The sequence below is a fragment of the Hydra viridissima genome, unplaced genomic scaffold, assembly GCF_058129835.1.
Source record: "Hydra viridissima isolate aposymbiotic clone 2 unplaced genomic scaffold, HvirCarnegie_v1 scaffold_2, whole genome shotgun sequence".
NCBI classification, from domain to species: Eukaryota; Metazoa; Cnidaria; class Hydrozoa; order Anthoathecata; family Hydridae; genus Hydra; species Hydra viridissima.
Window position 1 is genome coordinate 24,781,394 of NW_028324301.1, and position 13,405 is coordinate 24,794,798.

The 13,405-nt window shown below is 27.7% G+C and overlaps 1 protein-coding gene across 1 annotated transcript; it reads left to right on the plus strand.

Annotated features, from left to right (window-relative positions):
• The first annotated feature begins 10,359 nt into the window (after positions 1-10,359).
• LOC145190424 (uncharacterized) lies at positions 10,360-13,077 on the plus strand. Its single transcript, XM_090077942.1, has 5 exons — positions 10,360-10,463; positions 10,596-10,707; positions 12,608-12,675; positions 12,785-12,901; positions 13,034-13,077. The coding sequence occupies exons 1-5, from the start codon at positions 10,461-10,463 to the stop codon at positions 13,052-13,054; spliced, it is 321 nt and encodes a 106-aa protein (XP_089934068.1). The 5' UTR covers positions 10,360-10,460; the 3' UTR covers positions 13,055-13,077.
• The last annotated feature ends 328 nt before the right edge of the window (positions 13,078-13,405 follow it).

Here is a 13,405-nt window from a genome sequence, read left to right on the forward strand (position 1 = left end):
TTTCCTATTTTTCGTATTGTCAGACCATGCAGTTTTTAATTGCATCTCCGTAATTACGATTATTTTGCCCTAAAACAATCTTATGTAGAATTACGGTTAAAAACTATTTGATATTTTAAAAAACTATTGTTTTATTTTGAATTCTTTTATATTCCTGATGGCATGTATTTAGCTTTGTAAATTTCCTCTTGGGAATGCTGATAAAAGCAAATGTTAAAATAATTTGATGTACACATATATTCATTCGCTTATTTTGTTTTGTTTTGTTTTTTTTTTCTGACTGAAAATGGCTATTATCAAAATTTAAGACAAATTTTTTAAACGTTTTGTAACAGGTTATTAAAAAATGTAACAATTTTTTTTCACAGAAAAAATAGATGGTGAAACAATAAAAATTTTGCGAAAAAGGAAAAAATTTCTGTATAAAGAAAGATAAAAATGTTGAAAATGTATTATTTAAAGGAAGTCTTATTAATCCAAGTACTAACTTTCGATAGTTATTTTTTTCTTATACATATTTTTTATATTGATCTGCGGTCCTAATAGAAAGAAATTTTAAAGAAGCTTTTTATCACAAAATAAATTTATAAAATGGGCTTACAGACGGAGAATTCATTAAATCTTTCATAACTTACTGAGAATTCTCATAATGACGGAAACGCTACCTTATTCCACTGGTTGCGGGTTTTATATGCTTTATTCATGTATGGGTGATTTAACAAGCTATGTTTAATTTTTCTAAAACTTATACTAAGTATATGAAAATCAATCTTGTGTCTAACAAGTTTCAATAAAGAGTAATGAAGTATCAAGTATATTTTCCGAGAATATCTCTTTAGTAAACGCAAAAATGTACATTATTAAAATGACTGCTAGTTATTTTTTGCTCATGAACTTTCAAGTTCTTAACTATGTTTTACTTCTTTTTTATTGCATGCTACTTTTAATTACTGGAGTTACAATATTTAAAAATTTACGACTTGAGTCACGTGTGACTTAATTACATTACTTGCTACATTAATTTCTACAATTCAAAAAAAAAAAAGAAGCTGTAAGAACAAAACAAAATCTATGCTATAAAAAAGAATGTCTTTCCGTCAGTCCGCTTGTTTTTTCTCTATGCAAATCCATACCTATGGACCAAATTTTGTCATAGGGAATATTTTCACCCAGGAAAGGTTTTAAATCATGTTCCGACCACCCCCAACTCGATATTCAGAGTGCATATAACCGGAACCAAGTTCCACCCCCTTTTGAACACTTCTTGGCCCCCTGCAAGGAGGTAAAAGTGAAGTGTGACAACTCTGTGATGGTTGGTCCCAAAGAGCTGAAATATTGTCAATAGGGGTAACTTTGCTCTTTGAATGCAATGGTAATTTCCTTTTCCTGACCATGGATATTCCTAAGTCAGTGGCCCTGTATTCTAGAACCACAAGTTTTTGAATAACAGAAAATAGATTTTGAACAAGATTTAAAAAGAAATTTGCAATCTTTAAAACAAAAATAGATTTATTTTTCATTAAAAAGACTCCTGTAAATTGTTCCATTTCGCAATATAAAAACCGGTTTGAAAAAATTAAACGTTTACCATTTTAAGAACTAGCTGGAATACGCGCCGGGTATTCCTGCTAGTTCTTAGTAAAAATGGTAAACGTTAAGTTTTTTTCAAACCGGTTTTTTTGAATTGCAGAGTAAAGCTTTAACATTAATCTAAGTTTAATCGTTAGCTTCAATATGAAATTTACAAAAAATTTAAACCTTCCCGTATTTATGCGTTTCTTCCGTGTTTATCGCTCGAGCAAGTAATTTGTTACGTTTGTCCGCCGTTTAATAATCGTAATTAATAGTTTTATTGATATACTTTTTAAGTAAACAATTTTAAACGTTCGCATTGACTTTTCATTAATTACACGAGCATATGAACTATTCACACACGTGTACATAACTATGTTTTTTATTTTAGGGTTTTCGAATCCTCTTTAAATGGAGGGGCGCAATTACCGTGGATGATGTTACAAAAGGAAAAAAAGAAAGTCAGATAGAAATACAGTATTTTGTGATACATACAGTTTTATGCTAAATGGAACTCATTTAGCCTATGTTATTCTGAAGGAATCAATTCCGACCAGGCCTCTTTCTTAGAGAAGCGGGTACTTTCTCGCTAGTTTCTTTTCTGAGCTATATTTAATATAGGTTTACCTGTCATAACTATTTATAACCTAACCGTAAGAATTTAAATTTAAATTCGAATAAAACCCAATCACGGAAGTGGTTATAAAATTATGGAATAAGGAACACTGATCTCTAATTATTGGATGGCGCATCGGATAGAAAAATTACGTTGTTGTTAAAATAAAAACAGAAGGACAACGCAATATTTTAAGACATGGCGGTATAATTCAGACAAAGTTTTAAGCGGAAAATATTTTATCTTTTCACTTTTTTGCGCTCTCGTTCATGGAGACTAAGAGCATCTTAAATTATTTATCAAAAGCAAAGTAGATAAATTTCAAAGTAGTTCTTTTAGTTCATTTTTTTTCTTTTAACTTTTAAATTGCGAACTTTTTTCTTATATAACTTTTTCTATTACTATCATGTTATTTTTATGAATTCTTATTATTTTGTTGCTATATATTATATGTGTAAATTTATTTTAAATAAGTTATAGTTATAGAATATAGGTTAATTTGATTTTTGTTCTTGCTGATGTGTTTTTAAAAGACGTGGCTATGAAAAATAGCCGTTTAGTTTATAAGTTCCAAAGATACTCACGGGAACTAACATTCTAAAGTTCGAAAATCCAAATCTTCAAATCTAAACTGCTAAACACTAGTTGAAAAGATGTTTTACTTTTAGCGGGGAAAAAATGAAATAACAGATTTGTTAAGCCATTTGAGTCTTTATTTGTAAAAAAAACTGAGTTACATTAAAAGTTAAATCATAGACATAAGATGCAAAATAATAAAAACATGTAGGTTTTTTGGCTGATGGAGGTCCCAAAGGTAAAACATGATACACAAATACTTTAATCCATGTCAGAAAAATCATATGATAAATCCTCCTCCAGAGCAGTTTGGATGTCTTCTTTTTCAAAATATGGTTGCAAAATATCCCGCACTTTTCAATGATTTAATTTTTTTGTATAAATGGTGGTCTCACTGTAATATATTTTTTCTAAAATGAAAATACTTTTAATTTTGTAATGATTGTCATAAACTATAATAGGTAAAAAATGAATGAGCAAAATGCGAACCATGACTACTTATTTACAAGGGTCTGAATTCAAAGAAATTATTTTTTAAATCAAAAGTCCTTTACTAATAAAGAAGTTGATATGGACTATTGCAAATATGTTGTATAATGACCACAATAAATATAAATCTAAAAATAATGTCATTTCATCCCCAAAAATGGTCAAATTCGACAGATCGAAATTCAAAAAAGTTTGATAGGATCAAATTTGATCATCATAGTCAGAATCAAATTCATCCTTTATAGCAAGGATGGATTTGTCTATGAAAAAACTGATTTCAAAAGAAATTAGAAAGATTAAAATTTGATCAGTTTCTAAATTTAAAAAATGAACTTTAGACTTGTTTTTCGTTAAAAAAAAATTGGTAAATTTGTCTAACCTGATGACATGAAAGCTGACTAGAGGCAGATTGCATCATTTTCTGAACTTTTATCTTGGAGCCGGAGAACAAACCTTGAACTTGTTTTCCATATTTTTCGAAACATTCGAAAAAATTCAAGATGTGAAGAGCTTGATATATTTAACTGGAATGAGTTTGGTTTTGTTATTTGTTGTTGCAAAGGTATCAGTCTTGTATTTTTGCACGCATAGATATCTATGACAACTAGTTATGAACCAGGAGATGGTTAGGAACTTATTTTTAAATCCATATACAACTTATTTTTAAATCCATATTTTTAAATAGGACTTGTTGTTTTAAAGCTGTGTCTTTTCGTAAATTGATTATTAAATTGTAATATAAATTTTTGATTAAAAAGAGACTAAAATGTTGAAAAACAATAAGTTTCCCAAAAATCAATTTTAGTACCCGAAATTTTACAAACCGTTTGCCAGAAAATTTTTACACTTTTTCACCATAATTTTTCGGAAGAACTCGTTTTTTTCACAAGTAAATTGCATTCTTTGGACACGAACACCAATATGCGCCAGTAAGAACAATTGAAACGTGATTGTACACACAAAAAAATGATTGTACTCATTGATATAATAAATATTTTTTTAAACTTTAAATTGACTCCTCTTGACTTTCCAGAAAAGTTATAGCTTCTCATTCTGATTGAGCCTTTTTAAGGACTTAAAAAAGTCAAAAATATTCACAAAAAAATAATAATAAAATAAATAGCTTTATTTATTTTGAGTATATTTGTTCATAAGGAATATTGACACCTTTTTATAAATTTTCATTGTGGATAACAATCAAATCATTTGTTAAAAATATTTATTCTTATTGAGTGTTAAATTTGCAAAAAAAAAAAATAGTCCGGCATAAACATAATTTTTTATTGATTTATTAGAAATTATGGACCAATCTATATAAATTATTATACTTGACCAAATAATCTTTCAGATTTTATAAAAAAAAAAATCCAAAATTTGCTCTCAAAAAAAAAAAAAAAAATTTTTCTAAGTAGTACGAGCCGTTTTTGACCGCTGTGGGAGGCAGTTTTGAACATTAATTTTTTTTTATTTTTATAAATCAATATTTTAATTACTCTAACCACTTTTTTTTCTTCTGAATTTTTCTTCTGAATTTTTCTTCTGAATTGTCAAAAAATGATTAAGGAATAAAGCTGCAGTCTTCTGAGCTAAAAATTACGTCAGAATTCTTATTTCTTTAATATACGTGAAAACTTTCAAAACTATCCCAACTTGAGGCAGCTTGGAATCCACCTTAGGCAGCTTTGAACCCACCTGGAGCAGCTTTGAATCTCTGGCAAATAAAAATAACTAGAGATTATATTGTTTTTTTTTAAACAGAGCATTGATTTATTTCTAAACTTCATTCAGTTTAAGTTTCTAATAGTAAAATCAGTTATTTTTTCTATACTATCTAATCTTATAACCTCTCTAAAGAGTTGATCAAACAAAAGTTACATAAAGCTATTTAAGTTGTAAAAAAAAAATTAGTTTGTGTAGAAAAAATTAACAAAATTAATTTTGATATCCAATATATACCATTATTGAAGTATATGCCATAAATGAAAATATATATACCGTAAATGTAAAAATTTAAAAAATTTAAAAACGATTATTACTTTTACTTGACTGTCGTATTAAGGTGTTCTCTTTTGATTTAAATTTTATTTAAAGCTTTATAACGTTACTTTGAGATTAGTTTTTTTTTCATTTTCGCCACCGTGGAGTTTTTTTTTTTTAATGCAAAAAAAAAATTTTTTTTGAGTCACTTAACTCAGTAAATGATTTTTAAAACTGAGTTTGGTGAACTTTTGTGCAACTTTTATTACCATTATACTTCACTTTTTTCTAAAACTTAAACTTTTTCTTAAACTGCATGCGGTTTTCTGACTAAGTATTACTCTTTCGAAATAGCAGATTACGAAACAATTCGCAGTAGTGAAATAAAAATATGAATATTAAGAAAAAGTACAAACAGAATTTTAAACAGAGAGTTAACTATTACACAAATACACAAATTAAAAACTAAAACTTAAAAAAAATACGATTATACCTGTAACTTAAAAAAAAACACGACTATACCGGTAAATGGAAATGGATTAGTTTAAGTTTCTATTGGTACCAATAGATAAAATAAGGGTTATGTAAAAGCATTCACTGATCAAATTAAAATTTTAAATTTCAAAAAAAGACAAGTTTTTGAGTTAGTGCATTGTTTAGTATGGTATTATATTACAGAACATTTAAAAAATATTAACAACATAATAAAGAATATATATAGGGGAAAACCTCAATGAATGGGACAGTTTTTGCAAAATGCTTTTTAAACGTAGATAAAATTGTTTAATATATATATTTAAATATGTTTGATAACCACCGACTCTTGCTAAATGATATATTAAAACAAAAAAATTGGATTTGCATTTGGCTATTGGTAAAAAGAGAGTTTTATTGGAGCATGACATTTGTCCCATTCATTAAGTATGTCTCATTGAATGGGACAAACATAAAAGAATTAAAAATAAACGTATTTAATTCAATCATTTTTCAAATTAATTTATTAATTGTAAATGTAGTTAAATATATAGATACATACATAAAGACCACACAAAAAATATTTTTAACTTTAAACATTTTAACTCTAACTAAATTTCAATCAAAGTAGAACTTTCTCATTTTAGAATATTATATTAAGTTATTTTTATTTAAGTAAAATATTGCAGTATAAAAGTGTGTAAATAATACCCATTACCCATGGGGATAAAAGTAAGGGACTGCAGCATCCCTCTGCTGAGCTGTAAATAATATTTATTAAATTCATTCAATAGGTAGTACTTTGTCCCATTCAATATGTGCATCACTTTATCCAAAAATGATTAGTCACACCAAAAACACCATTAATTAAGCTTGAATGTTTTACTCACTGTAGTACTAGAGACTGCTATCTATTTAAGCATGGAATTTTATTTTCCATAACTTCAAAAATTGCTGCAAAATCAGAAAAAAAAAAACATTTTTTAAAATTACTTTTTACATTCGAAAACACAATAACATCCATTGTCAATAGGATGAATGAGTCGGTCAGTTGAGCTCTTGTTTCTATCGCTCTTTGTTACAGGAATTTGAATATCCTTACATCGATGCTTGTATAAGAATCTGAGTTTGTCCCATTCAATAATCGTCCCATTCATTAAGGTTCTCCCCTAGATAGATAGATAAAAATAGATAAGTAGATAAAAATAGACTTCACTGTAAAAAATTTATTAAACGTTAAGATAGCTCAACAAAGATTAAAATGTTTTTCGTTTTAGTTTCAAGGATTTAGATCTAATTTTAGAAGTTCCTTACTTTTAAATTCCTAATGACGTTTCAAATCTTGCATAAAAGATAAATTTTTTTTATTTTTTCCCTTTCTGAGGTGTCAGTAAGAATCTTATATTTCCCACTTTTTTTGCGCCTATTATTTTTTTTACGAGGTAGAGCTTTCGATATGGTCTTACTGATTTAGGTGTTATTGTGTGCTGTGATTGTAAGGCATTGCTTATACTTTTTTGCTCACTACCCTTATAGTCAATCATACAATCTTGTTTTGCATAACAATGCTGGTATAATAGAAATTTGATGTGAATTATCAGAGGATGATTATTTACTTCAACACTTTAAAAGTTGTCATTGCAGAAAGCAAGCCATGAAAAAGGATATATTCCAGATGTGGAAAAACCTGCAACAATATTCCTGGCAATATATGTTGTAGTATATGCTGGCGTCACTATGCCAACTAAATCATGTATTGTTATTGTTTTCCCTGGATTGCATGCAAGCCACTTATTCTGAAAAATAGACAGTTTTTGCTTGAAAAGACATTTAACTGCCACATCCAAAGGTTGCATTCTATGATTGCAGTGAGGAGATGTTAAAACTACCATTCTGTTTTCACAGCAATAATTGAAAACATCTCATGTACAATGGCTTTCATAATTATCCATTAATAGTAAAACAGGATCATCTTTCGAACATCTGACTAGCTTTTTTATATGTTCTAGAACCTTTAAAATTAATGGCCGTCATTCAGTCACTTATTGGACTGTTTGCATAACCAATACAACCAGGTGGTCCTCCTTTTATCATGGTGTTCTGAAACTGTGCTCTTGGAAATATAAAGGCAAGTAGAATGAAATTTCCTATGGCATTTCCTATACCACACATGGTAATTAGTTATTCACATTCAGCAGACACACACTGTCCTACTTGTTTTTCTCCACATGATGCTATAATATGTTTCATCAATAAATGAAATCAGGAGCAAAATTATGTTTTTTTAAAAACTTTTTCATAGTTATTAAAAAACTGATTTACATTGTCCTGATTGAAACTTGTTGAACGAGACAAACTTGTATTTTCAGGTTTTGTGAGTAAAAGTTCTTGGTGATATTTCATGAAGCCCTTCAACCACTCTATACCAGCCTTTTTATAACATAATAAAATGCTAATTCGTTTGCTTGTTTATATGCCAAGCCATAATTCATTTTAGAGCTTTTTATTAGGTAGTTTCTTAACATTATTTCCTCATCTTTTTTTAAACACATATGCGACAGTATATTTAGTTGTCAAACCAAGCTTGGTCTTAGATAATAAATTTTTATACTTCTTTATTCTATAATATAAAGTATTATGTTCTATATTATAAGTTATAGCAGATTCGTTCGGCCTCATTAATCCATTTGCAACTTGGAGAACAGCATGATTAACATCTTCCTCTAGAACTTCTGTCACTCTCTCTTTTTTTTGTAATATAGAAACATTTTTATCATTAAACAATCAAAATTCAGGCCGTAATAATCAAGCAATTAAATGCGAGAAGTTTAAACAACAATTTGAAGGTGTCCCATTTAACTGCCCCGACAGCATTTTAAATAATAAATGATGATTTTTCCAAACAAAATTATCTCAATTACAATATTCTTTAATAGTACTTTAGTAACGAATGGGTTTGTAGAAAAATCTTCGATAGTAGTTAACTACTATCGAAGATTTTTCTACAAACCCATTCGTTACTAAAGTACTATTAAAGAATATTATGCACATACATTGGAGCAGTTTCATTTTTATTGAAGTTGTCATAAAAATATTTCGAATTTTAAATTATGTAAAAAATGTTAAACTTGTATGTACATGTATCTTCTAACAACAATCATAACTTGTCATTTAACTGCCTTGGGTAAGTCGTATCTTCTCAGTTTTTTTCTGGCTGGTGTTTTGACATGCTCCTCTGTTGCTGAGTACTGAGACTGAAAAGTGTTTTGAGTAGCAATTGCTCCTTTTTTACTTTCATCATCTATCTCTTCCTCTGAATCCGAGAACTCAGTGTTTTCTTTCTCTTACGAGTCATCAATTGGAACCTGACCACCCTCTCTGACCTTACCAAACCATCGCCATATGGAGAATTTTGACATGTTAATGACACCAGGACTGTAGAAATTTAGTTGAAAAAAATGTAGGTAAATTTCGTAACTGACGAATATTACGTTTACAAATCGTAAATAATGATTAAAATACAAATAACAAAAAAAAGAATTTCATTATTAATATCTCAATAAATTCAGTAAACCTAACGATACTAGTAAAAATGCCAGCAAAATAAGATTTTAAAAACTCTTTTTTAAAAATGAAAACTACTCTAGCATGTGTAGTATAATTTTTTAAACAAATAAAGTTATATAAAAAATACCACTTATAAAAAGTATTTTAAAAAATATTAAATATTATCTTCACAAAGTATTTAGTTTTGTTAAGTTTAAATACAAAAACTCTTCAAAATGCATTTTTTCAAAGCTGCCCTCCCTCTCCCCTTGTTATTCATTTAGAATCGTAAATGAATGTAGTAATTTATATATGAGTATATAAAGTTATAAAAAAAAGAAAAAACTGTGATTAAGGAACACTACCGTATAAATTTCTTCAAAATGGCACGGTATAAAGAAGTATGGAATTAAAAGTATTAGACCAAAGAATTAACATGGGAAATTGTTGAATCTCACAATCAAGCAACTAAAAAAAATCATGAAATACAAATATGTTAAATGAAAAATATCAACTAATATCCGAGACCAGACACAAACAAAATTTTCTGATTTTCCAATTTGATACTGGAACTTAAATAGCCACACACCTCTTTTTGGCGTCAGAGCTCATACAACGTGTAAGTTGTGGAATTCATTTTGCCAAGGGTTTCCTCTTTCATTTTTGATTTCACTTTTAAATAATTGATTTTTGGATTATCCAGAAACTTATGAAAGTTGAATTTAGAATTTGAAATTCCTTCATAAGTTTTGAAGTGATTAAAACGACGAGAGATTTCTTTCCAAGTTTTTAATTTATACCTTATAAATTAGGGCAATATTTCTTTTTTATAAACTTTGTTTATAAAAAAGAAATATTGCCCTTTGTTTAATTTGCTCTATCAAGTTAAAGTCATTGAAGCATTTTTTTTAAAAGTAGTCGAATTTCAGTCCATAGTCACCAACCATGTTTGTGCAAAATTAATTCCTCTCTTCTTTTATTCTACTCATTTTAAATAGCTTTTTTCTTCTTTTTATTTAATTTTTATACATTATTACTAATTATTTATTTATTTACTTTCTTTTTAAAACTGTTTTGTTTTAAAAATTATATCATTTAAAAACTTTTAAGTAACATCAAGTGACGAAGGGTACTTGTTAAGATTTGCATCGTTACCGTAAATTTGCATAGTGTTATTGACGGAGTTCTTTAGCCCGGAAAGTTTTATAAAATGGTGAGATGCGAAATAAAAATTGTTAACTAAATGTTATTTATCCATTATTATCTTTGTGATGAAAAAGCTTTACATTAATCTTAAATATTCTTAAAATGCACAATAAAATGAATTTTATATTTTGGACTATAGGTTAATATACCAAAAACCCGGAAAACCTTCTGCAAAGGAAAGAAATGCAGAAAACATACTCTCCATAAAGTTACCCAATACAAAGCGGGAAAGGCTTCACTCTATGTTCAAGGTAGCTATAATAACTTTTTAAAGTTTTCCTTGAAATATAGTGCATATGGTTAGTTGCATTTCAGTTGTACTGCTACACAATACGGCAGGCTTAAATAAAATTGCATTGAAAAGTCTACAGCAGTATGCTGAAATAATATCATGTTTAATAAGTCGTTATTTTAATCAATTTTTTATATACATTGTTATGTTATGTATTTTTTTAAAAAAAATCAAAAGTATTTAACCATTAAATTTAAAGCAGACTTTTTAAAATTTGCACAAACATTCTATATAAACATTAATATATTGAGAAAGATCTCGTAAACTTTTTTGTAGTAGCTTTTTTTATTATTTCAAACTAGCAGTATGTTCACATTATTAAAGCATTCGTTTATGGAGGGTCCCCTTTATGTTATGGTTGACATGAGAACTACCACTAGCTTTTTTTAAATTTTACTATCCTGTACTTAAATATTGAATATGCTCTAAGTTTACTATTAAAGTAAATGCCATAAACTTTAAAGGATTTGTTAAAAATAATCTGCATTTTTGTAATATAAATCAATCTTTTATTTTATTTTATGAAAAGGCACTATAGTTATTCCTATGAATGTGTCACTGTGATGATAAATTAATCAAAAAGTTAAGTAGAACTGTGTACTTCATAGCTGGTTTTTAAAATAAATCTGAAAAATACAGATCTAAATAAATAAATCCAGTAAAATAGATCATCAACTTAAAACTTTTAGTGTAATAGCTCTTGTTTGCATAAATGATAAAGCAATTTGGAATATACAATTTAATTTTTGTTAATATACAGGTTAGCTTCAACATAGTATAATAAAAAGGTATTCAATATACTAGTTTCTCTTCACTTTATGAACTTTACACTTTATGAATCCTCAATGAACTAAATTGTGTTCACAACAAAATTTTATATGATGTGTTCTTGCACCTATTTTTTTTAGAGAAATAAATGACCACAGCAGTCTGATTATTGTAGCAAATATTTAAGCATCAGTGTTCTGAAAATCTCAAACTAACAATTGAATTTATTATTTCATTTTGAATAATCTTTAAAGGCTGCATTTTTTATTGATTTTGATTATTTGTGTGGTATAAATGCTGGTGCTTACAATTTTTAATGCATATTTAATAATAAAAAGTTGATTTTAAACAGTAACTTGTTGTTTTATACTTTCTTATTAAACCGTGTAGAGTCATTTGTTGATGCACATTTTCACTCGATGATGATGATGATGATGATGATGATGATGATGATGATGATGATGATGATGATGATGATGATGATGATGATGATGATGATGATGATGATGATGATGATGATGATGATGATGATGATGATGATGATGATGATGATGATAGTATTTAAACCCCAAAACCTTTTAAAAAACTTTTTAAGCAAGTAACAAAATATTCATGTTCAGATTATTATCCACACTGGAAAAAGGGTTTTCTGGTTTTATAACAAATAAATTGGAAAATTCAACTTCATATGATGCAAATTTATTCTAACTAGTTATTTTTAACATTTCTTATTATTAGTAAATTGGTAATAGGAAAAAGTAACAAATGCTTAAATTTAAATTAAAAGATTATTATTAAAAAAATAAATTAAAAAATAATTGTGCTAATTAAATGTTTGATTCGTAATTCATCTTAGTTATGTCTAAATGACAGTTGCCAAATTTAACTGTAAATATGTAAACTTAAAGTTTAGAACAGAAAATGAAATATTCTTTATAATTACAATCCCATAAACACAATTCTTTGGTACATAAATTTAGAGTAATTTGCTTTCATTCACTGTAATATAATCAAGACAAAAATTAGGCCTTGGAGATCTTATGAAATCTTTTGAGTATTTACTGTAAATCTGAATTGTTGAATTTTATTAGGAAAACGTCGTTATGATAGGAAACAGTCTGGTTATGGTGGTCAAACAAAACCTGTTTTTCATAAAAAGGTGATAAAAATTCCTTTCTTTTTTTATTAATTTTGTATGTATTCATTTCTAAAATACACTGTTCTTACTACTTAATTCTTAACACTTCTGTTTAACTTTTTTTTGAAAGGCAAAAACCACAAAGAAAATTGTGCTTCGCATGGAGTGTACAGATTGTAAATACAGAAAACAGGTTCCTTTAAAACGATGCAAACACTTTGAATTGGGTGGTGACAAAAAGAGAAAGGTACCAAACATGTTATTTGGGTAGGGGGAGGGGAGCTCATTTAACACTCATCAACTCTTGTTTTTTCTAAGTGTTTTTTTTTCTTCTTCTTTTTTTTTTTTTTTAATTTACAAAGTGTTCTTTTTCTTTTAGGGACAAATGATCCAATTTTAAATGGAAAGATATCTAAATTACGAGGCATTGTTTTATATCTTGTTTTTTGCCCACGTGGAAAACTAAATTGAATGTTTGATCTTTCAATAACTATAAAGTACAAGATTTAAAATTAAAGAAACTATAAAATTTTGCTACATTTTTCTTTGATGAACTATTCAACAGGCCAACATTTCAGAAGATATTGCTATCGAGCTGAACCTCTCTTCGGCAAACCCTTAAGTTTTGTTAGGGAATTTCTAAGTTGCATCAATATAAAAAATGGGGATTTGGGGGAGGGAAGACAGTTTTTTCTGCTTTTACATAAATCTAACCTTTTTGAATGCTTTTAGGTACAATTAGAGAATAGAG